At 62.1% G+C, this 24,568-nt stretch overlaps 3 protein-coding genes across 4 annotated transcripts in view; 1 reads left to right on the forward strand and 2 right to left on the reverse strand.

The window, feature by feature from the left end:
• AAR2 (AAR2 splicing factor) overlaps positions 1-24,568 on the reverse strand; it is a 287,818-nt gene that overhangs the window by 40,976 nt on the left and 222,274 nt on the right. The gene's annotated exons all lie outside the window — the stretch shown is intronic.
• Positions 1,190-7,099, reverse strand: RAB5IF (RAB5 interacting factor). 2 transcript variants are annotated; one of them, XM_082326229.1, is made up of 4 exons: positions 6,930-7,099; positions 4,524-4,627; positions 2,384-2,513; positions 1,190-1,762 (listed from the first exon to the last, which is right to left on the reverse strand). In XM_082326229.1, exons 1-4 carry the CDS (start codon positions 7,056-7,058, stop codon positions 1,721-1,723), a joined length of 405 nt encoding a protein of 134 aa, XP_082182355.1. In that variant the 5' UTR covers positions 7,059-7,099; the 3' UTR covers positions 1,190-1,720. The 2 variants fall into 2 exon arrangements, with proteins under 2 accessions (XP_082182355.1, XP_082182354.1); XM_082326228.1 differs by lacking the exon at positions 1,190-1,762 and having other exon boundaries at positions 1,770-2,513.
• On the forward strand, positions 11,090-19,809 carry MYL9 (myosin light chain 9). Its single transcript, XM_082326293.1, has 5 exons — positions 11,090-11,172; positions 12,284-12,357; positions 17,387-17,590; positions 18,697-18,858; positions 19,080-19,809. The coding sequence occupies exons 3-5, from the start codon at positions 17,407-17,409 to the stop codon at positions 19,250-19,252; spliced, it is 519 nt and encodes a 172-aa protein (XP_082182419.1). The 5' UTR covers positions 11,090-11,172; positions 12,284-12,357; positions 17,387-17,406; the 3' UTR covers positions 19,253-19,809.

The raw sequence follows: 24,568 nt of genomic DNA on the forward strand, positions 1-24,568 counted from the left end.
CGGTGGATTATCCAGGCGACATTTATTAGAGCATTTCAAGTATACAATGATTTTACTGATGGCTGTGAGCAGCTAAGATGCAAACAGATGCCAGTAGGAAAGGGTGACCTAGAACTAGCAGGCTATGCAATTCTTGCAGGAAATTACTGCTTTCAGCCCAAAAAAGAGGAAAAGAAAGTATCAGACTAAAAGATTGAGCAAGTTTGGGGATGGGGAGGAGAAAATATAGAAGTGTTTATTTGAGATCGCTTAAATTGGCAACTCACAGGTAGCAGAAGCTGTCTGCTATTGCACTCTTCCCTTGGCACCCCAAGGACCTAGAATTGCCCGCTCTGTTTTTTCCACCAAGAACAGGCAGCGTTTCCCCTGGTACGAACGGGGGCCTGCACCGGTGGGCGATTCTGGAGCCCGAGCTCAGCAGTTAGAGATTTGGATCCCTGGCTTTGCATACTCACATGTGAGAACCAGGCTGTTGGACTTCCAGCAGCGAGGAAGCAATGCAGACTTTCAGCAAGAACACACTAGAACTATCAGCTCCTCACTATAAGGCAGCTTTAGGTCAGGACTCTTTCTGGGTGCCTGAGCTGTTGTTTAGAAAAGCAAGGACCACATGGCAACAAGACGACAAGGTCCTCTGACAGCAATAAGGACTGTGCGTGTTTCCCAAGAACTATTTCTGAAAGACGTGTCCTTAAAAATATCTTAAAGCAGAGACTCCCCCATCGATGCACAAAAAGGGCACGATGAGGGAGGAACTGGGCTATGAAGTGACCAACTCATGAAATGCACCTCACAAACCAGAGGCTACGTACTTTGCCTGATTTGCAAGTTAGTAATTCCGCGTTTAAGATAATAGCTGCCTCAATTGTGTCTTAGTCTCCTGCATTTATTAACAAGGAGCAGTTGAATTCAAGAGCTTAAAAAAAAAGAATTTAAATGCTAACATTGAAAAGGGTACCTCCAGAATGACCGTCCTTCAGGACTACTAAGCTCTGAGGTATGTGGTGGCGACTTAGTAGTCAGGCTAGCAGAACGCAGCGGAGTTTCTAAGCCTCCTGAATACATCTTTGTTAACCAAATTAATCACAATTCTTTCTAGCAAAATTGCTTAAAAACTTGTCTTCGGCAAAGACCATTTAAAAATTCTGGTCGACTGATTTGCAAGTAAAACAAAAAATATTAGAAATGGTAACAATACAGTCTCTTTAATCAAGTCAGATCTGATTACTACAAAACCATGCTAAGGACAGCCACTCAACTCAGACGGATGCTGCAGCGTCTTCCTCCCACATACCCTACAACTGCTTTTTAAAAACTGTTTGTCTAAAGGACAGCAATGGAAGACAAGTCAGGATTTAAGGACAGATTTCAAACAGAAGGGCATACATACATTAAATTAACAGATTCAACCTTCAGCGCACAGGAGTTTGATAGAGTTACTGGCTAGAGTCACAGAAAGTTCCAAATTTGAACAGTCTTGAACCACTTCCAAAAATTCCAATGGCTTTTTAATAGTTCCAACAATTAACAGGTATACAAAACGGAGACGGACTTCTCCAGCAGAAGAGTTGGGGCTCTTCCAGGCTACTCAGACCACTGGCACAGAAGGGAGTTGATTTGACTTCCCCCACCTTCCCACCAGTTCACTACAGACTATGATTTATTAAAAACTTCTCAATTTACTGACGGCTGATTAAACAGGCAAAAGCTGCAGGCTGTGTCAATCATAGTGGATGGCAGTATAGAAGATTATCCAAACAACCTGTGGAGAGGAAAGGAAGTGAAGGTTATTTTGATGCCTCAGGCCTTGCTCCCAATAGAGGACTGGGGACGGAATTCCAGCTTCGGGAAGGTCTCAGAGAGATGTTAGGATCACCACGCACCACAAATGGTGGCACTCAACTTGCTTGCCTTCCGGGGCGACTAGCCTCTCCAATTAAAATCCCACCACAGTCCCTCTAGTGATTTAGAAACACCGTCAGATCAAGTGCTGAGCGCATTCAGAGACTTAGGGGAGGGGAGTAAGGGGAAAACAAAGACACCCAAAACACCAGGTTGGGCGTAACTGGCTCTAGATGGGACTCCACCAGGATATCTGGGACAGAGGATGGGAAGACATAAAAGCGGTAGGTGCAAAAGTATAGCTGCCTGTCCCTACATCCTTTCCTACACAGAAATCCTAGGCACTAATACCGTATTTCATAGCCAGTAGCCATCAGATTTTGGGATTTTCTTTCCCCGATCGGCTCCACTTATTAGATGATGCTAACACATCTCTCTTCTATCAGCGCAGCACCTCACCTGCTTTTCTTCCAGGTCGTTTCCCTCAGAAAGTGTACCAACACAATTCGCTAATCAACTTTAAGAAAGCAAGAGGCATTACCAGGAACAGTGCAAAAGATGTCATGAATCCTTCCTTTGTTAGCTCCCACGTCCCGCCATACTCCTCCTCATCTATCTGCTGGAAGCTACTGAAGTAGAGGTACAGAACACCAGCATTGATCAGGCAGAATCTGCAAGAAAGAGGTTAGGAACCGTCATTTCGGTGATACAGGGCGCAGGTATCCAACACGCCGTGCAGCAGCGTAGCAGTGAAACGTCTTTCATCCGCAGCAGGGAGGAAGCAAAGAGGAACGCTGTTCCTGCCACGCTTCCCAGGCAGCTCAGTCGCTTCCCTAAAAGAGCACCTCCAGGTCAGCGTGCCATACCGTGCTAGGTGGGGACGAAGTGCACCTCACAAGGCACAGCCTGCTCCTGGTAAGGCTCAACAGGCAGCAGTCAAAAGCTGGAAGTATCAGCAGATCTGCAAAACCTGCAAGTTTTCCTTTCCTGCAGATCAGCAGCGGTCCCGCTCCCACAGAGAATCCCATTTCCTTGCGTGTGCTGCTCGATTTTGAGGCTGCTAAGAGGGAAGACTGTTAGCTTCTATGCTCAGCGTTAGACCTCTGTTAACGTCCCATGGCCAAACGCAGTAACTTAGCAATGAGAAGACTCGATCGCGCCCTCAGAGCCACAGCGCTGGGGTTCAACTTGAAGCACCTCAGTGCTCTCTGGTCTGTGCCAACAGTTACGTTGCAACGGAGAGAAAAAACGTGACCTCCTGTTTGTCCTTAGCCAGGTTTGGCTTTACAGCACCCAGCTTAGGGCTGGGGCAGCCTGGGAAGCAAGAGGTACGTTTCCTGGAAATAAGGCTGTGTAGGAAGGGCGATACAGGAGCACGCACAAGTTCAGTGGCTGGCAGCCAGCTGTGAGCAGCTGTGCGACTGCGTACCACGGAGAAGCCACACACACAGTTCTAGAAGCTTTCCGTTTTTCCACTGTACGCCAAATCACTTTTATTTCATATTAACATTTAGCACAGGAGTTGGCTTAGGTGCCTGAAGGTGCCTTGTGAATTTACGGATGACTAAGTGAGAAGAACGCTTCTTAGTGACTCCACATCTGTTACTGGGAGCACTTTAGATTTAACTGTTTGCACGAAGCTATCGAGGCCCTGATGGAGCATCACTGCTTTACAGCCCCTTTTCCCTGCACTTCAAACTTTTGTTTTTTTCTTAAAGACACTTTTGCTGCTACTCCCTCCACTTTCTTGCCACAGCCAGGACACTTAGGAGGAGGGACGAGATGACAAGTCAATTTGGCCTAAGAAAAGCTGTGAGGTTGTGAGCTTAACTAGGAGACCTTGTCTGGGCAGAGACATTTGCAAACAGAGACCCCAGCGCAGACACAGCATCCTCCCACAGCGGTGCTCAGAGAGCAGGGCTGTCCTTCCCATCTCTGGTGTCCCTCCAGGGGCTTTCAGGCACATGCCAGGGCCAGACAAATTTCCATTTCATAACTCCAAGTGCCCACTGCAGCCTTCGGACACCTGCTGGGAGGTGAATCCTGCGTCTCGGCGGGGATCCGATGCGTACATACCCTTCTAGGCACTGCCGTCCCCCTGCCGTGGCTGCAAGAACTTCAGCAAGCTGGGAGCGCTGCAGGAGCACTGCCACTGGTGCCACTTGGCCTGCTCACGACCTACGCTCTTCGTTTTGAAGAAAACTTTTCTTTTTCAAAGGGAAGCTGCCCCTCTTGTCTACTAACAGAGCCTCCTCTCTGAGGAGGGCTCCTGACTCAAAGAGAAGGGCTACCACACCTTCCCCTCTATGGGCCTTACTTCTCAGGTGGCCACGCCAGGCACAGCCCCGATTCACACGTGCAGGAACAGGCCACTTCACAAGTCAACTGAACCTCTCGTTCCCTTCTTCTGCCCCTGGCCCCTTCAATAATAATAAAATAAATAATAATTTTAAAATAGCATTAATCGGGCTGAGGAGAGAGAAAGGCTGATGAAGACATGTTATGATTTGTATAAATTTCACGACAAATAACCGTCCGGAAGGCAATGCTGGCTTTAAGACACATGGCAGGCAGAGACCGCGTTTGGCCAGCCCATTGTTTACAGCACAGCTTTACACCAGACACCAAGTCAAGTCCAAATGTGGGAAAGTACATGAGACAGAAAAGGAAATAAACCTTACACTGCTATTCCCACGAATCCCTTCAGTGGAACTACTCCCCAGATGATTCCCAAAATAACTGCAATGATCTGCCGGAACCAGTAGATCACATCTAAAAACTCGTCCTGAGGAGATAAAGCACAAGAAAGATTTTGGCATTTACTACGTTTCCTTTTTTTACAGCATCATACAATTAACAGGTGAAAATTTAACACACTGAACACTTAGTTTTCCATTCAAAGCATGAGACATTGTACTCGGAGCAGATGAAAGCAGCTTATGGCATCCTGCACCCTGGACTTCTCCGCTTCCAAATTAAATACACAGCTTTGTCCTCCAACGGGCTAACTGCAGAGGCGACCGGGTATCTAGGCCCCTTGTTTACTAAAGATTCAATTCTACAAAAATTCACTGGAATAAAAGCTCAAGGAACTGTTTAGCTTTAAGGCTGTGACAGCCACTCTCCGTGCCCCAGGCCCTCCCCTACCCAGAAACAAGTGCTGCCAGTAGCCAGTCCTCACGCCAACGCCAACCCGCAAACCACGTCTCACGCATATTACGGGCGCACCTGCGGCCTTGCAGAGCAGCAGGGTCACTCCTCTTTGCCCGTCAGGCCAATACAGCTCTAAGTATTGCAGCTGGACAACGCTGACTCACGCTTTAAATAAAATTCACTTCTGCTCACATCTTTTTTCCAAGCCTCCCCGGCACACCCCAAACACCAACGGCCTTGGTGGTTTTACTGTAGGATGTGCAAAGTTGTTTGGCTCCATGTGGAAGACCAGAATCCACGTCGAAGACTGGAATCCACGTCAGAGGCGGTCACTTCTCTCAGTCACTACGTTTCTCAGTCATTTTAGCCTTCAGTGCACATCCTGGTGCATCAAAGCATCGGCACAGCCTGTCGTTGCTCCCCTCACTAACTGTGAAATTCCTGCCCGGGCTGTCAGAGGGGGATGAGGTCGAGTACAGGAGAGCCCCACCAGTGCTGTGAGCAACCGCAACCGGTAAGAAAAAAGCGCCACAGATTCACATCTGTCCCCCAAGGAAAAGCAGGGCAGAGCCCGCACCTTCCCCCCGCTGAAAGGCAAAGCCAGCAAACCGGGGCGCAGCCGTCCCACTCCATCCACGCGGCCGCGTGCCCAGGCCGCGCTCGGGATGCGGCAGGAGCTCGGGGCACCCCGCGGGCACGCTGCTGGGGGCAGCGGCACAAGAGGCGCTGACCAGCCGCGTTACGGCACGCGGGAGATACGCGCAGGAAAAACGGCTTTGCTAGCGCTAAAACCACTGGGGAGTCTGTGGCTGCCGTGTTTTCACTCCCGCTTGGAAGGTCTGCTGACAAGCACGAGCAAAACGGGCAAGCTGAGCGCACACGTGAAATTTTGTAGGAACCAAATCTCCTTTTGCACGAGGTGGCGAGGCTAGGACCAGCAACGCAGACCGCAAACGGCTAAACAACCACCCTGACGTTTCTCTTCTGTGAGAGCACACCCGCGCCGCTCGAACAGAGAAACCCTCGCAAGCCTGTTCTTGCTGCCGCCCCTCCCCTGCACACCCGACAGGTCAGCTGGATTTGCAATATACCTTCCCCCCGACTTCTTAAAGCAGATTATATTCCTAGTTTTCTTTTAACTACACAAAGTAAGTTTTTATTTAAGCTGAGAAGAGTTTAATCCAAACGCCAAATTTATCTGAGGTATCTAAACATAAACGCAGCCCGTGTTTCCTTCGGCCGCGGGCCCGAGCAGCGAAGCACCGGGCCTGCGGCAGGGCAGAGCCGGGAGGCGTGCGGGCCCCGGGGCAGCGTGCGGAGGCCCAGCTCTGCGGGCAAGGAGGGGCCCGCACCGGGCGCACCGGCTGCCCGGCGCCGCGCTCGCCGCCGGATTTAAGCGGGAGCGCGGCGCTGGGGCGCTGGCAGGCGGCAGCCCCGGCCTCGCCTGCGGAGCTGCGAGCCACCGCGACGGCCGGCTGGCAGCGCCGGGGGCCCGGCCCCGCCGGTGTGCGGCGGCGGGGCGGAAAGGCGCTGGGGCCCGGCCGCCGCCTCCTGCGGGAGGCGCTGAGCGGCTTCGGGACGCCAGACCGGCGGCCGCGGGGGGTTCCCGGCCCCGGTCCCGGTCCCGGCTCTCCGCGGGCTGCCGCAGCCCGCACGCAGCGGGGCCGGGCCTGCCCTCGCCCCCCTCAGCAGCTCCGGCGCTGCCCGCGGCGGGAGGCCGCTGCCGGCGCCTCCCCCCGCCGCAAGGCCCGAAGCCCGGGGCCGGGCAGGCAGGTCGCGGCCGCTCCGGCCGGGGCAGCGGCACCGGCGACCGGCCCCGGTACCGCCGGGCGAGAGCAGCGCCCCCCCCCCCCCGCCCCGCTCCCCCCCGGCCGCCGGCGCGGCGGGGGCTGACGGCGGAGACCCCCGGGCCCGCCCCTGCCGGGAGGCCCCACCTTGTCGTGCCAGGCGGAGTCGCTGCGCAGCGCCTTGCCCCACACGGAGCCGCGACCGCCCGCGCCGCCGTTGGCCACCGCGTGCTGCTGCGCGTGCGGCGGCTCCTCCCTGCGCCGCGCGCCGCTCATCCTCCTGCCCGCCCGCTCCCGGTACCGGCCCCGGCCCCGCCGCCGGCCCGGAAGCAGCCGCCGCGCGGCGTCACCCGCCCGCGCCCCCGCTCCGCCAATCGCGGCGGCGCCTCGCGTCACACGTGACAGCGGCGAGCGCCGCTCCCCTACGGCAGCGGAGAGGGGCCACGGGGCCGCGCCGCGCTCGGGGGCCGCGGCCGGGGAGGGGCCCCGGGGCGTGGGGCCGCCCCGCCGCCGCGCTCCCGCCGCCGCGCTCCCTCCGCAGGCCGCCGGCAGCGGGGAGGCGGGGCCCGGTGCTGCCCCTGCGCGTGGGGAGCCCTGCGCACGCGGGGGGCACCGGGGCCCGGGCGGCCTCCGCGCCCCGCGGGGCCGCAGCGTCCATCCGCACCCGCGCGTTCGGGGTCTGCGTGGCTCCCGGGCCTCGGGAGCGGGAAAGGCCCTGAAAGGAAACGGCGTCGTGCAGGGGCTGCGGCTGCGTGGCTCTGTCCCGGTGCCCTCCGCGGGAGCCGTGCCCCAGGAGTCGCTGCGGATAAAGGAGCCGCACGCGCGGTCCGACGGCCTGGGCTCTTCTGTTAGGCCCTGGCCGTACGAGAGCAACGGCCTTCAGCTTACAACAGTTGCGTCCCTCAGGAAAACCCGTTGGGAGTTGCTTCTCCAGCGCGGGCGGGCGGGGGCTCGGCCGGGGTTGGGTCCCCGCTCCCGCTCCGGGGTCCCCGCTCCGGGGTCCCCGCTCCCGCTCCGGGCTGCGCTGGGGCAGGGAAGGGCCCGGTCTGGCAGCGAAGGGCCGAACGCGCTGTGTGTGGCGGGGCGGGCGCGGGGACCCCGGCACGGTGAGCCCCCGTGCCCCCGGCATTGCCGGGAGACCTCAGTGCTGTGATGAACCGTGCTGGTGGCGGCGAGGTCCGAGTCCCGCAAAGACACCTCCTACAGAGCCGTTCCTTCTGCGCTTGCCCGTGCACATCCCCGCTGGCACTGATGCGCCATTTTGCTGTTTCATTTTCCCATTAACAAACCCCAGACCCATGGTCCTGCGTTTCTGTGGCACAAACGAGCAAACGCGTGACGTGCTGAGCATCTCGGGAGCCCAGCTGCTTTCGGTTTGTGGCACTGAATGCTTCAGGAGCAGCCACCTCGCTGTTGTTCTCAGCTGGGAACCTTGGGGGCAGACGGGACCTGCCTGAGCTGTGCGTGGTTACCGCAGAGGGGAGCGGGCAGATGAGTCCATGTCCCAGCCCTCCGATCGCTTCCAGCCGAGGCCACGTGCTGTAAATACAGGTTATGCAAGGTACCTCTGGACTTCAGAAGTATCCTGCCCTGCTCCGGCTCTCGGGCCCCTGAGCACACGTCCAACCCCTTGGGCATTTGCCCCAAGCCAAAGGCTGCTCGAGTCAACGGACCCATGTTGCGTTAGCAGGAAGGGGACACGAGGCGGGGGCCAGCGCTGTAGCTCCGGCAGGACCTTTGCCTCCGACACCCCCACCATGACAGGGCCCTTCACTGAGGGGCCAGGTCTCACGTGCCCCGGCTCCAGCCTCGCTGCCGGGGTGCTCCTCCGGTGCTTGGGGCACGGCAGCCCCCCTCCTGCTCCGCACCCTCCGCTCCGTGATGGACGCAGTCACTGAGCGCAGGGGGATGCAACAGCTCTGGGACCCAGGGCTGAGCTCTTCCAGCGCCTCGGGCTGTGTCCGAGGCACGTGAGGAGTCTCACCGTCCGCAGCTCCATGCTCCTGCCCCAGGCTGCTTTTCAGGGGTGGAAGCGCTTGCACAGTAATGACACACCTGAATCAGGGAACTGATATAAAATTCACATGCTAAAAAAAAAAAAATACCTGGCTTGTTTTACTCCATCTCCATTGCCTGATCCACTGGCCCGAGAGAAAAGCAAATTAAATTGGGGCTTGAAAGAACAAGGAGGAGGCAAGCGAGGTGCCAGAGGATGCCATGGGGGTACAAACAGGCCCCCAGTAAGGGATGCATGTTGGCGGGCACAGGGAAGTGGGGGAGAAGGATTACATGGGGAGCCCTGGGCGCGGGCGGGGAAGGTGGGAAGGGCTGGATGGCGCTCAAGGCAGAGCCTAAGCTTCAGAGGCTGCAAAGCGTGCGAGGAGCTGCCACATCCATACTGCGCCTCTTCACCAGTCCCCGCCGGGGCTGGCCAGTGGCAAGGAACCAGGGCTCAGTGAGGGGCAGCGACCACCATAGAGGGGCCGGAGGGGTCCTGCCTCCTGCCCGGCTCCCGGGGACCACCTGGACATGGCTGAGGCTCCAGCACAGAAAAACCTGGGACCAGCCACGGGGTGGCAGCTCAGGCTGGCCGACTCCTGGGATTTGTTCTTCTTTCTTTTTTCTCTTTCCTTATATTTTCATTAAAAAGGCAAACCTTCTTGGGACCCCCTGGCCAGACTATGGGCATGGCAAAGGCTCTGCGCTCTCCCTGGCTTTCCTCTGCCCCGGCACGGCACTCGGTGGTGTTTCCAACCCCATCTCTGCACGTGGGCAGCTCCCGACTGCTCAGGCCCCAGCAGAGCCCGTCCTTTGGAGGGGACGCAGGCAGGACACCCACCTCCAGCGAAGGCCGAATGCCCTCCGTGCTCCCCGGCGGGGGCCGTGCCCTGGCAGGGTTCCTCCAAGCAGCACGGGGGCATGGTTCAGATGTCCCCAGGTCTGGCAGGCTGTTGACAGAGCAGGTCACTGGTCTTCTGAGCCAGTGGGAACAAAATCCGTGCCCTGGGCAGGGTCTGGCCAGGCTGCTGGAGAGCACGGCCACTGCTTTTGCATCAGGGATGAAACAGGTTTCTTGGCCTTTTAACTGTTGTTTGTAGTGATGCCCTTCACCTGTGTTGCTGCAGGTGCAGCCCGTGTGCTCCACGCTGTCCCCTCGGCATGGCTCTGCCACGCTGGGAAGCATCCGGGGTGATGGCAGGGTACGGTCCTCGTCCTCGAGCTCCCACCTCTCCCTGGGCAGTGATGGAGCTGCCGGCAGCGCCTGGGCAGAGCAGCCCTGCTCCGGCTGCCTGCGCCAGCGTGGGGTGAATCCCTCCCAGAAACGCTCCTGGTGTCTCCCTGTCCCACTTGCCGCCTCCTCTGCAGGCCGAATTCTGGCCCCAGTGTCGTGGGGTCCTGCAAACCAAAGATAAATCCCCCTGGGATGATGTCTGGGGGGCATCACCCTCCCGAGGGGGAGCCCACAGGACCGGGAGCCCCTCTGGCTGACCGCAGGACTGGGATGCGGCGCAGGGCTGCTGATGGGAAGGAAACGCGAGCAAGACCTGCTGCCCCGGAGAGGTGTCCCGGGGCCGGTGCCCGTCCTGCCTCTGGCGAAGGGTGTGAGCTCCCCACCCTGCGCCTCTGGGCTCCAGACCCCGGCTCGGGAACGGGGCAGGTCCCGGCTGTTCTCCACTCCCGGCCACTTTTCAGAGGACCTGCGAGGGGCTATTTAACCGGGTCCTTCTGGGGGCTCGCAGCCCGGGGGGAGGCAGGGCTCAGCGCTGCCTGGCTGGTCCTTCTGGCCACCGCTCCCTTTGCCGCTGGTCCCACTGGACCACTCACAGAGGCTCTTGGCCAGCATCGGGGCAGCCTTCAGGTGCCCTCAGGGCCTCTCCATGCAACCCAGACGGGCCGCAGCAGCCCCGTGCCCCGGCCGCGCAGAGCCGCTCGGGCAAGCCCGGGCGAACCTCGCCCCGTGGGCCCCGGGTGAGCCTCCCCCCGTGAGCCCCGGGTGAGCCTCCCCTCGTGGGCCCCGGCTGGTGCCACCCGTGGGCGCCCAGGGCTCCGCAGCGCACTGCGGCCCCAGGCCGGGAGGCGCAGGGGCTCCCCCGGGGCCGCTCCGGGCCCCCCGGGCGCCGCCCCGAGTCGCGCATCCCCCCGCGGGAGCGCGGACACGCGTGGGCCGCTCCCGCCGCCCTTTCGTCTATATAAGGCCGGGAGCGCCGTCCCGCCGCCCCGGCCCGCGGCCCCGCCGCATTCTTCTGCCTTGTATGGGACGGGACGGGCCGGGACGGGGCGGGCGGCACCGCCCCGGGCCCCCGCTGCCCGCCCGCCCCTAGGGCCGCGCCGCGGGCCCGGCCCCGGCAGAGCCGCGCCCGCCGCCCCGCAGCTCCCCGCTCCGCTCCAGGTGAGGCGGCCCCGCCGCTCCCCGCTCCGCCCGGCGGGACGGGAGCCGAGCGGCCGCGGGGGGCGGCCGGCGCGGGAGGGAGCGGGGCAGCCCCGGCGGGGCGGGAGGCACCGGGCGGGGTGGATGGAGCCGGGGGAGCCCCGAGGGGCAGCCGCGGTGGGGCAGGATGGATGGAGCCGCGGGCAGCCCCGATGGACCGGGCGGGATGGGGCCGGGGCAGCCCCGACGGGGCGCGGTGGAGCCGCGGGCAGCCCCGATGGACCGGGCGCGATGGGGCCGGGGCAGCCCCGACGGGGCGCGGTGGAGCCGGGACGGCTCGGAGGGGAAGCAGCCGGACGGGAGGGGGCGGCTGCCCCCGGGAGAGCAGGGAGGAGGAGCAGCCCCCGGCCGCCCCACCGCTGCTGCGGTGCTGGAGCTGGAGCTGGGGTCAGCCCTGGGGAGGGGGCGACAGCCGGTGCCGGGCCCCCCTCTGCCCCGGCAGCCGGGGAGAGCCTCGGGCCGGGCCCGGCAGGGATGCCCCAGCGAGGGGAGGCGGGGATCCGGCGTGAGCGAAGCTCTCGGTACCTGCAATGACTGGGAGCCGGGACATCCCGGCCTCCCCGGGACGGCAGCAGTGCCAGAGCAGATCCTGCCGCCCGTGGCTTCCCGCGCCGCTGGTCCGTGAGAGCTGTTCCTGCCTGCAACATCTGCTTTTCCCCCAAGTCTTTTTGCTGATGGCCAGAGCCAAGATCCAGATGTATGCGTGATGCTCCAGTGATCTCCCCAGTGACCTGGGAGCAACTTCAGGCAGTAAACTGTTGTAAGGCAGAAAAGCTTTATTTAGCTCATTTCCCTCGGTGTTAAGCACAGAGGAACGTTGTGTTTTGTTAGCCTTGCCCATGAAAACTTGAGGTCCTCTTGGCTTCCCTCCCTGCATGCCCTTTTGGTACAAAATGTTACAACAGTGATAAAAGCCAGGGAGGCTGTCAAACATGGATGTGTAGGAGACGGCGGCGGCCGAAGCAGCATTCTTTGGAGCGGAACATCCCCAAGTGTCAACAACCACCGCCGCTGACCAAAGATGGTTGGGTTTCTTCAGTCACTTGAATTTTTTTCCTCTCGTCGCTGGCAGGCTCTGTGCGGCTGTAGGAGGAGTTTGCGGTCACCTCCCCCTCTGAGGCGCTGCTGCCGGATTCCCCCGCCGAGGTGAGCCCCTGAATTCTCCTGGGGAAGTATCAAGCCCAGTCCCGGGCACATTACGCTGGTGGCCTGAGGCCATGAAGACCTTCCGCCCCGTGGTCCTGTTTCCCAGCCTCCCCGGGCATGAGAAGGGTGCTGGGTGCTGGGTCTGTGGCGTGGTGATGGTGTCTGTGCATGGTCTTCGCACAGCGGCCCCAGAAGTTGCGCTCTGGGAGGGTCTGCGTGTGCCACATGGGCACGGTGAAGTTCTTGTCCCCTAAACTTGGTGGGAAGGAGCTAGCCCAGAAACCATCTGCCGAACTTGCAGCCGAGCCCCGCAGCTGGGCGCGGGCCTGGCCGGGCCCCCGGCGTGCGGCGGGAGCCGAGGGAGGGCTGGGATGAGCTCCCCTCCCAGGGGTCACCGCACGTTGCACTCTGGCTCCCTGATGCTGCCCTGCTCCTTCACGTCCACACGTGAAACCTGCTCGCCCGCTCCGGCGCTGGCGGCCGTGGCTGGTCTGGGGACACAGCACGGGCTCGGGTTCTGCTTTCCCCTCGCTTCCGAGCTCCCTTTCCCACATCCATCTCTAATGAGGCCAAAAAAGGAGCAGAACGGCAGCCCGCCTCCGTGCCTGCAGTGCCGAGCGGGACAGGGGCTCCTCCCGCAGCTCCCCCGGCGCCGGCACCCCTCGGCAGCGGGAACAGAGCTGAGCAATGCCACATCCCAAGGGCGTCCTGAGCAGGGCTGTGCTGGAGGAAAGGGACAGTTTAACAACAAATTAGGCAGGGAAGATGAGCTGCTCCCTGTTCACTCCTCCAGCATAGGACAACCTGGTCCATGCATCCCGCTCGCTCCGGCAGCAGGATGTCCGCTCCTGGGCAGCCCTGGTGCTGGCAGATGGCAAAGCTTTATGGGGGAGGGATGCCCTGGCTGCAGCGCTGCCCTGCAGCCTCCTTGCCGCTGCAAGGCATCGCCCGCGCTGGCCCTCGTGCTGGACCGCATCCTCTGCGGGGCTGTAACGCATCGAGGTGTGGCTGGCCACGCGTTGTGCAGGGCCAGTGCTTGCCCATTAGTAAATGCAGCTGTGTTGTGGCTCACTGGTGCTAGCAACTAATTTTGGGAAGAACCTCTGGGCAGAGACTGACCCGCAGTCCTGCCAAGGGTGGCCCCCGGCACGGCCCAGGCTGGCGGAATCGCTCTTTCCCTACCCTGGCCGAGAGCATCCAGCAGATGCACATCGCGCATCTCGCTGCCGGGATCTCGTGGCGGAGAGGAGCTTGCTGCAAGCAGGAGGTGATGTCCCGCTCCAGCTGTGCTGGAGCCTGCAGGGCCGCCCCAGGCGGTGCCGGAGCCTCCTTGGCACCTTTAGAGGTGGCTCGTGCAGTTGCACGGCCAGCTTTGGAGGAGCCACCCTTGGGAAAGCCTTAGCAGCACATCCCGGGTGGTCGTAGCTTCTGAGTACAGGGGAACACCCTGGGGACAGGCTGCTGCCACTGCAAGGGGAGCCGCCCCGTCCCCTCCCCGCCCGGGCACCCCTCCTTGGCCAGCCAGACCTGCCACGGCCACGCAGCCCGCCGGCCGGCACCGGCTCCCCGCTGCTTTATTTTTCAGCTGGGATAGTGAGCTGGAGCAGCGCCGGAGAAGACGCAGGGCAGGGAAGGGTGGAAGCGGGCAGGAGGGAGGAGGACGGGGCCGGGCCGGGGGCACTGCGATGTCCCCGTGGCTTATTCCACCCTCCCCAGCACCATCAGGAAGCAGCACTGGGATGGAGCTGCTCGTTTGGCTTTTCCCAAGGAGGAAACACATGGCGGTTTATTTTTCTGATAACTGTGGGTCTTTGCTCTTTCTCTTTAAAACTAAACTATTTTCTTTACTAACTTATGAACTTTTTAAGCCAGCCCCGTGGTCCCTTGGGTCTGACTCTCAGCCGGGGAAGGCACAAGCCCAGCGGGGCAGGAGGCAGGGAGATCGTCTCGGCAGGAGCGGTGGCAGAAGGACGAGGGACTAAGGGCAGGCGGTGACGGGGCGAGTGCGGCGATCGGATCGGCGCATGGCTTTTGTGCCAGGCCGGCTGGGGGCTCGCCCCAGCACTCGTCTCCTCGCCTCTGCTGCCCGAGATCAGCAGCTCCCGGGCTGGAGCAGCGCTGGGATGGGGCTTCAGTGGGGGGTGGCAGGAGCGGGACCGGTCTCCGCGGGTTTCCTTCTCACCGAGGAGGAAGCTGGAGATTTGGTGGCTGCGCCAACTGGCTGAGCTGAGTCCACCCCAGCGTGCAGGGCATCGTGGCTGGGCATTCCCTGAAAAGGTCTGTGCATCAGGTTTTTGGGAATCCCAGAAACGCGGGCTCAAAGACCCGGGGAGTGTGGCCGTCGAGCCCTTGTGCAGAGCACGGCTCGCCCCTGCCGAATCAGGCCTCGCTGCAAATCGCTTCTGTCTCGTGCAAGAGGCACCTTTCCCCGCACGGACCCCAAAAAGTCGCTTCCCAACTCCCAGCCAGCCCACGGAGGTCTGCTAACAGCAGGAGCAGAATGAGTAGGAGATGACCAGGCCGAGCTGGACCTTGGGACCAAGCATCTTTCCAGGGCGTATTTTGGATCAAACTGGCACTGAGAGAATTCAGATTCAGATTTTGGATCAAACAGCAAAACCATGTGCTGTCAAAATCGCACTTAATCCCCCTAATGAGAACCGTCTCTCTGGAGAGGGTGCCAAGCCGCGCTTCTGCTGCTGGTCACAGCTGGGGCAGGGTAAATATTTGGATAATATCAATTCACGTGGTGAGAGCAAAACTCCTGCTTATTTCTCTAGTCTTCTGCTAATAATTCTGCTAATAATTCGGCGTGTTTTGAAAGCTGAGCCCAGTGCCGTGGGGCAGCGGCAGAGCTTTTATTGCCCAGCACAGCGAAGTTGTGGTGTTGCGCTGAGGTTCCCCACGCCGCTGCCTGGGGGATGGTTCCGGGCCGGCAGCGCGCGCCGGTGCCTGGCAGGGCACGCAGAAAGGCTGTCCCCTGGCGAAGAGCTTTGTGGTGCAGCAGTGCCGGAGGAAGCAGCGGGCACGAGATGGGCTGCGGGGGCGAGATCTCCCGCCCGCCCCGCCGAGGGCATGGCGGGGCTCGCCAGTCCTGCTGCTCCCCTCCGCTGGCTGGCGACAAACATCTCTCTCCTGGTGGGCACCGGGAAAGGAGCGAGCGTTTGGGGGATGGCGGGGTGGTTTGATGAGTGCTGTTAGGCACTGGGTGCCGGCCAGGGCAGCTCGGGGCAGCGCCAGGGGCTGAGGGCAGCGCGGTTCCCATCCCGGTGCCTGCAGCCACTGGGGCTCGTGGAGACTCTCCCGGGAGACATGGAGCATGTCCCCTGCAGATGAAGGGCCCAGCTCGGGCTCGACGGGTGCTGCCAGGCTCTCTGGCGTGGTGCGCTGCTCCCGCGGTGGGATGGGAGCAGGTGTCGGGGTGCAGGGAGAGTCCCCAGCCCCCTGAGCTTGGCTGGGCACCGCGGTGCCGGGCAGCCCTGCCGGCACTGACACCGTAGCTGGGATTTGGCACTTACCGCAGCCCCCGGGATGTCCTCCCAGTGCAGCCCAGCTAGGGGAGACTGGGGACCGCAGCAGGCTGGGGGCCAGGCTGGGGACCAGGCCGGTGGCCACTGCAGCCCCCCCTCTGCAGCCCCTTGAAAGAGGGATGGCAGGAGGGGAGGGAAGGAGCTGGAAAGCAGGGACGGTCTGGGGAGGGCTGGCAGGAGCTGCGCGGGTGCAGGAGGAGGCTGTGCCAGCGCCGGGGTCCCGCTGGGAGGGATGCTGCCCCAGGCCCTGCGGCCCCCCCGGTGCGGCAGCATGAAGGACCCAGCTGGGAAGCGGGTCCTGGAGCAGCAGGCCCGGGGGGCCAGGCCAGCCGGGCACGGCTGCTGGCACGCAGCTCGCTGGTGTGTTGCTTTGTGCTGCTTCATGCGACGTGATGTGGCTCCTCAACTTCCTTTGAAAGACCAGGTTTTCCTGCCGTGGTCCTGCCTCGGTGGTGTTTGGGGTCCACATGGTGCCTTTGCCACTCCCCGTGGGACACGCATTGCCCCGGCCGTGTCCCCAAAGGTCTGTCCATCCCACTGCTGCCCCCCTCTTTGCCCCTCCGGGCTGTTCCCTTCTCCTGGCATTTATTACCTGTAACAACAGCACCAGTCCTCAGCGCCCCGCAGTCCCGGCGTTGCTTGGCCGCTCTCCCCCTGCCCCGCAGGGGCTCTGCAGCCCCCCGAGATCCCCCAGCCCTCTCTCCCCCCACTTCGGGGCCCTCCCCGTGGGTCCCCGGTCGGAGCGTGGGGCGCACCCGGGCACAGCGGCGGGGAGGGAGGCGGCAAGCGGCCTTTGGCCAGGCCGGACCCGGCGGTGGCGGGAGGTGGGATGGATGGAGAGCAGGATGGAGGGGGAAGGGAGGCGGTGGTATGTGAGGAATGTGCCCGGAGCAGATAACCCCTTCCCGCTGGGTGCTGGGTGCTGAGCGAGCCCACCTCCCGGGACCTGGCTGGGGGCTGCTTTCGCGCAGGGAAATGGAGGATGCCGGGGGGACCCGTGGCCCTGGGAGCGGGGCTGGGGAGAGCCCTGCCAGAGGAGCGGGGAGGCCTGGGGGCACGGCTGAGCTCTGCCCAAAATGCCGAGGCACCCATGGCCCCCCGGGACTGATGGCAGTGGGGGGATGCGGGGTGCTGGGCTTGGCATCTCTCCCTGTGCCAGGGATGCAAAGAGGACAGGTGGCAAGCGGGTCTGGGGGTTTGGGGGCCGAGGGGGCAGGCAGGGCTCCCTGCCTGCAGCCCCTGGGGACAGCCCTGGGGAAGGGGTGCCGGTGAGCGCTGCCTGCTCTTGTGACTTCCCAGGGGACTCGTTAGAGTCTGAGTCTCGCCTCTCCCCGTGTCCGACCCCGTGCCTGCCTTATCTCACTGTTGCCAAGCCGTGTGACAGCCAGGGAAACTGAGGCACGGGACTGGAGGTGCCAGGAGTTGTGTGTCCCTGCCTCTGCTCCGTTCCCCCCGGCTCTGCCTGCCCCAGCCCTCCTGATGCTCCTGCCCTGCCCTAGGTACCACCCCAGCCGCCAAGATGTCCAGCAAACGTGCCAAAGCCAAGACCACCAAGAAGCGCCCCCAGCGCGCCACCTCCAACGTCTTTGCCATGTTCGACCAGTCGCAGATCCAGGAGTTCAAGGAAGCCTTCAACATGATCGACCAGAACCGCGACGGCTTCATTGACAAGGAGGATCTGCACGACATGCTGGCTTCCCTCGGTGAGGAGACCCTTCCCTCCTGCCTCCACGTGTCCCTCAGCCCCTCTGCCCTGAACGCCTCCTCGGCAAGCGGGGAGAGCTGCTGGGCGACCTGATGCCTCGCACCCAGCGTTGACGACCGGCTTTGGTGGGATGCCATTGAGGCACAGCCCTGCTGCTTTGGGCCAGCCCGATGCTGGCTGCAAAGCCTGGGGGGGATATTTCTGCTGGCACCCGCTCACCGTAGCAGGAGCATTTGTGGAGGCACCCGAGGGCAGCAGCTTGGTGCGTTGCTCTTACAGCCGTGCTCGCTAGAAGGGAAGAGACCCTTGGGGCTGGAGCAGCTCTGCCCTAGGGGCAGCCACCAGCCGCAGCCATTCACTATTTGAGTCGTCTCACCCCAGAATATCACCTGGGGTCACCCCCTGCGGGACAAAGCCCTCCCGTTGCTCTCAGCCTGGGTGGCAGAAGAGGCCAGTTCCTGCACCGGCATGATACCTGGGCCGGCTGAGACTTGCAGGTCTGGCCGCGCTCCCCCCCAGAGCCCGTTCTCCCTCGCTGCAGGCCACGCTCCCGCCTCCCGCTCCCTGCGGTACCTCCGCAGCACTTTGGGAGGTCTGTCAATGATTGACCTGGCAGCCAAACCTGTTCTGGAGGTCCTGCGCGGCCGCGGGAGGGACCTGCCTCCTCCCCGTGAGCCGCGGCTCTGGGAGCAGAGAGGGGCCGGGCGCTGGGGGCACGCGGACCTCAGCAGAGGAGGTTAAACCATCCCCGGTGCGTCCGTGGTAGGAGCAGCGCTGGGGACATCAGCAGCACGAGGCTCGCGTGGGGACACCGCAGCCTCTCTCCTCGCTTGGTGCTGGGCGTCAGCTGCCAGGGGAATGGGGAAAAGCCGTGGGTTTAGTTCCCGGTAACCCCCGGATGAATTCCTGCATCTTCCTCGAGGCTGAGCCTGGCAGAGCTTGGTTCCAGGGGGCCTCCAACATGGATTAAAGCATGGGGAGAGGTGCCGAGGGGGGAGCACCAGGCACCAGGGAAGCCCCCTTCCCTCATTCGTGGGGCGGCCTTGGGGATGGGTGCTGGGGGGGACAGGGCCCTGCACCCACACCCCTGCCTGTGTCCGGCAGGGAAGAACCCCACCGACGAGTACCTGGAGGGCATGATGAGCGAGGCGCCGGGGCCCATCAACTTCACCATGTTCCTCACCATGTTCGGGGAGAAGCTGAACGGCACGGACCCGGAGGACGTCATCCGCAACGCCTTCGCCTGCTTCGACGAGGAGGCGTCAGGTACGGGCGCTGCCTGCACAGCCCATGCTGCCGGCCTGGGCGCTTTGCCCCTTGGGCCCGCAGCCAGGACGAGGGCTGGGGCCAGATCCTTGGGGACGGTCCCCGAGCAGCTCCAGAGTGGGAGGGCTGGGCAGGGGTGTCCTCGGGAGGGGCAGGGAAGGTCCTGCCGCTCAGCCCTCCCACAGGGTCCCCTCCTAACACCTCCCCTGCCGTCCCTGCAGGCTTCATTCACGAGGACCACCTGCGTGAGCTGCTGACCACCATGGGAGACAGGTTCACCGACGAGGAGGTAGATGAGATGTACCGGGAGGCGCCCATCGACAAGAAGGGCAACTTCAACTACGTGGAGTTCACCCGCATCCTGAAGCACGGGGCCAAGGACAAGGACGATTAGAGCCCCGGGCCGCTCACCTCCTCTGCCTCCTCCTGCGCACGCCCCCCACCCCTCGGCCCCCCTTGCTGCCCCACAGCAGGCTCCCCCCGTGGGAAACACCTCCCAGGACCAGCACCCCACATCGGGTCACGCTTGGAGGGGAAGCGCTCCCGTCACTGTGCCGCTGTGTGCCCATCCATCGGCCCCAGACCTCCCCTCCCATCGCCTCTCCCACCCACAGGCTCGCCCCGCTGGGACCCCAGCCTGGTTGTGACCCCCCGCCCCAAGCAGCCATTGACCCCCTGGAAGCCACGGTGCCGCTGGTCCCTGGGGCCGGGGTGAGCATCCCAGGTGAGCGCTGGCCTGCCAGGATTTTGGCTGGCTCAAGCCCCAGTGATCCCCGTCTCGAGGCCGTAGCACAGAGAGAAAGCATCTCTCCCCTCTCCTCCCGCACGCCCTTCCTTCATGAAAGAAAACCCACCATGTTTCCTCCTCCCTGTTTTATGGCTTTCGAGCCTGTGATCCGAGGGATTCGGGAAGCTGAAGCGGCGTATAAAACCTGATGGGTGTGATATGGAGACGTGCTCTGTGTGGCTCCCTCGTGGACCGGCGCCGTGCCGTGCCAAGCCGTGCCGCCTGCCTGCCCGGCGGGTTTGGGGGGCGGGTTTGGGCACCGCATCTCCCCACCTCGCTGCTGTTACCAGCCGGGGCCCCGGCCAGCAGGGCAGCCTGTTTTCAAAGCCAAATTGCTTCCAACCTGCGTAAAACCAGCTTGAGCATCATTTTCTGCCTTTGCTGATGGGATGAGGGTCGCTCTGCTCGGCCCCGCGTCGGGCGGGCAGACGGGTGGGCTGAGACGCGCTTGGCAAGGTGCCGGCCACGCTCCCCCCATCAGCTGCTTCGGGGTCCCAGGGGCTTGGCCACCCTTTTGTGTCACCCTGAGCGGGCGGGGTGGGGGTAAGAGGCAGAGGGTAAGGCAGGGGGGTTGTCCCCTGGGTTTGGTTGTTTATCACCACCCTGACAAGGGCGTGGGAGCGCGGGGGGCTCCAGCCTTGCAAAGCTACTGTCTGAAGCGCTGCCTGAAGTCAGCCCATCTCCCTGCCCTGACGGATGAGCTTCCTGCGTTTCTTTCTTTAAAATGGAGGGAAACATGACAAGAAACTCACAGAAGCCGGCAAGGGCACGGGGCGAGGGCACGGGGGCGAGGGCACGGGGGCGAGGGCACGGGGCATGCCGGCGATGCGCCCAGCGCACCGGGAAAGCCCGGACGGGGTCTGCGGGAGCTGCGTGGGTGCGTGCTGCTGGGATCAGAGCGGTCAGCAGCCCCCTCTCTGCTCAGAGACCCGCCGGGCCCCAGGCGACGCTCTCACCTGGGAGATGGCCCACGGCCGGAAAGCTTCTCCTCGCTTTGCAGTGCTTCTGTTTCCCAGGCACTGCCAGCACAAGGGAAGATGAACTAAATTATCAGGGACAGAGATGTGAAAGGCCGAGCGCGTGCTCTCTCGGGGAGCTCCTCAGGGTCGTGGCTCGTGCTCTGCAGCCACAGCCCCAAACCAGCCCACCGCCAGGCTCATAGATGCCTAGCTCCTTCCCTAATTCCCTGCCGTACCCGAGAAAAACCTACCGTTCTCCCACTTCCAGAGCAAAGCCCTGGGCCTGAAGGCTGCTGGAGGGCAGGATGCTTTTTAAAAAGCCCCCTTCACTGGGACACACACCAAAGTGAACATCCCACAGACGCCCTTCGGGGCAGATGCGCTGCTGCTGGAGATGAACCGAGAGGCCTGGGAAAGGGCCTCCAGCTTCTGCAAGGTCTCTGCCACGCTGCGGGCAAACGGTCTTCTGGGGGCCGCTGCATCCAGGAGCGACGTTCAGCCCCACTGACCCCAAAGGATCGGCTTGTGTGACCAGCACAGGTTGTCCCGGTGTCGGGAGCGGGATGCACTTGGTGGCTGGCCACCACCAGCTGCGGGCACTGCTGGCCCCAGCGGAGAGCTGCCAGAGGCTCCAGCACCGGGCTTGCAGAGGCACCGGCTCAAGCAGCGACTGAAGCTGCTGTGTCTGAGCTGCTGCCTTCACCGACACGGCCGTGGTTGCACTGCAGGGCTCGGGAGAGGGCATCCTTCAAGCCTGGTGCCAGCAAAGTAGAGGAACTTTGTTAGTGGACACTGGGGTGCATATGGGAAGAGTAAATACGGCCCTTGCAAAAGGGGTCCTGCCTCCCCCCGCCTCCTGGAGCTCTTTGCAGGTGGATCAAGAAGTTATTTGGGTAACAAAGGTGGGGCTGTCTTGCAGGACTTCAGAGGCTGAGTGAAAAGCACTGAAATGCAGATGCAGTCGTAGGTGGGTTGATGGAAAGTGAAGCACATGGGGAAGATCAACCCTGCCTTCACGGGTGAGACGGCAGGCTCCAAGCGCCCCGAGACAGCTCCAAGCGCCCCGAGACAGCCCCACGGAAAGGTCAGAGCTCAGCGGCTGTCAAAATCAAGAAAAAAAGGAGAAGGAAAATCACATGCTAGGAATTACTAGGAAAAGAAAGGAGATTAAAAGAGAGACCACTGTTCGGCCATTGCCGAGGCCCTTTCGTCGCCCACATCTTGAATATAAATGAGAGAGAGCCAAAGTGGAAGCATCCTGAGAGGGGCAACTGGGAGGTTTGGCAGCAGGGAGCAGCCTGCACCCGAGGGGGCCCCGGGCAGGCTGAGCTCTGGCCTGGCAGGGAGACGTGGGAGCGTGGGGATGGGGCTGCTTCCCACCCCTCCTCGGCTGCGCACGGGCAGCACCGGCCACGCAGGAGCCACGAATGGCTCAGGGTGTCCGTGGCCGGGAGCATCTCTCCCACGGGCTCTGTTCTCACCCTCTTCCAGCACCTGCTCCCACCATGGCGGGAGACAGGACCCCGGGAGACCTGCCAGTCCGTCCAGCAATGCTCAGAGCCCTTTCTACGCTTCGTTACTTTTTCTCAGTCCTGGTACTAACTGAGCCCCTTCCCCTGGCTTTGCTCAGCTGGTGGCTTCCCAGCTTCTCCAGCGGCGCGGAGGCCGGAGGGCAGCCTTTCCCATCGCATCGGCTCACGTCGCCCATCAGCTGATGCTCTTGGGAGGCCCCTGGTGCCACCCACACAAGCAGATGGGGCAGCTCTCCTGTGCTGTCACCTCTGCGTTCCCCAGAAACGCTTCCTCCACAGAGGGAGAAAGAAACATCAGCAAACACCCAAACTATTTGGGCCCATGAGAACCTCATTAAGTTCAGCCAGGCCAAGCGCAAGGTCCTGCGCCTGGGCTGGGGCAATCCCCAGTACCAGCACAGACTGGGGATGGATGGGTTGAGAGCAGCCCTGCAGAGAAGGACCTGGGGACACTGGTGGGTGGCAAACTGGACGTGAGCCGGCAATGTGCGCTTGCAGCCCAGAAAGCCAACCGTCTCCTGGGCTGCATCACAAGAACTGTGGCCAGCAGGTCGACCTGACCTGACTCGGTCATTTCAAAGGTATTAAATAGCACCAAAATAAAACTAGACATTTAATTTCAGAAGGGTTTGCTTGGGGCAGGGGGCACCAAGTTAAGAAAGTAGCCATCCTTTTGGTCAACCTAAAAGAGCTGCTGACAGTGAAACCGTGTTTCCTGATGTTCAGAGGGACCCTGCTGCGTGTCAGTGCGTGCCCACGGCCTCTGCTCCTGTCCCTGGGCGCCGCTGCGAGGAGCCTGGCTCCGTCCTCTCCGCAGCCTCCCTCCGGGTGTTCGTACAGGCGGATGAGATCCCCCGAGCCGGCTCTGCTCCGGGCTGCACGGTCCCAGGTTGCTGGCTCGTGGTCGGCGCGGTGTCCACCAGGACCATCGGGGCCTTTTCTGTCAGGCTTCAGCTTTCCAGCTGGGCGGCCCCGGCACATCCCGGTGCCTGGGGTTGTTCCTCCCCAGGGGCAGGACTTTGCACGTCTCCTCATTGAACTCCATGAGGCTCCTGTTGGCCCATTTCTTCAGCTCTTGCTCCCGCTCTTACCCGCAGCCCGGCCAGGGGCCCAGGAGCAGCCCTGGGTGCTCTGGGTGGCAGCTCCGGTTGTCTCAGCTCTCCCCGTGGGAATTACTCCCTCCTTTAGCCTGAGCAGGGAGGCTTCCTCCAAACCCTGACCCAAGAGCGTCATTCTCCAGCGCTGTGAGCTCAGTCCTGATGTCCCCAGAGCACCACGGCTCCTCTTCCTGTGTCCAGTGATGCAGGTTATGGCAATATCGGAGAGGCAAAGGCTGTGCCAGTACCCGCTGAGAGAGGGCCTGCCCTGCCCTGCCGTCCCCGGGAAGGGCAAAGGAACGGCCGAGCCGCCCCACGGGAAGGGGCAGGAGGAGATGGAGGGGCCGCGGCGCCCAAGCGCGGGGCTCCGGTGCCGGAGCCGGCAGAGCCACGCGGCGCTGGAGGTGGTGAAGCGGCTCGTGCTGCAGCTGAGCCCTGCACCGCGGGGCTGTGGCTCGAACAGTCGGGCACCGGGTGTGTTCGCGGCACTGCTTCTTCCCAGTCGGCGCCCAGCCGGCACACACCGGCCCTTACCGGCACTCTAACGCGACTGTCGGTCTCCTCGAGGCGGGTGAAGGAGCACGCCAGCCCGAGGCACCCACTCCAGCCCTGAGCCGGGAAGGACGAACCCAGCTGTTGTTTCCCTCCGAATTAACACCACCACGACTCCAGCCCAAGGCCATCGAGCCCTGGCTTTTGCAGAGCAAAGGCAGGCTGCGAACCAGTAAAAAAGCCCTGTTAACACTGCTCCCAGGACCAGTCCTCCTGGGGGAATCCCAGCCTTCCGGGAGTCCGGTGTCCGTCAGCAGGGAGCAGGACCCCGGCTGCTGGAGAGCCAGAGCCGGGCCGCAGGGGCAGGGCTGTAGCCAACAGCCGGCACAGCTGACCACAAATCCAGTTTTCCTTGCCAAAAATCCAGATTAAATATCAGAGGGTGGGCAAAGGGTGGCGGGAGCCCTGCCTGGGACAGGTCAGCGCCTCGGAGGCTGCCTGGCGTTTCCAGCATCCCCCTTCGGGCTCTGCTGCCCGATTGTTTTTCAAATTGCTGAAGTTTAATAGCATTATCATGTCAATGGGCCTGGCTGCCGGCGACTCAGCCTGGACCAGCCCTGAGCCAGAGCAGGCAGGGAGATGCCCCGCAGCCCCAGCCCCTCGCCTTTCTCCCCGCGTCGCCCGTGCAGCCCAGTGCCTGGCCCGGGATGGGCACCACTGCTCCCAGCAGCTCTTCTCCCTGCGGTCCCACCGATGAGGGGTGCCCCGGGGTGGACGTGACGGACGCGTCCCCTTCCGGGCTCGGCGCTGCTCGCCTGCCTGTCCCGAGCGTCTGCAGCGGGC

Source organism: Platalea leucorodia (genome assembly GCF_965183815.1).
Source record: "Platalea leucorodia genome assembly, chromosome: 13".
In the NCBI taxonomy this organism is placed as follows: domain Eukaryota; kingdom Metazoa; phylum Chordata; class Aves; order Pelecaniformes; family Threskiornithidae; genus Platalea; species Platalea leucorodia.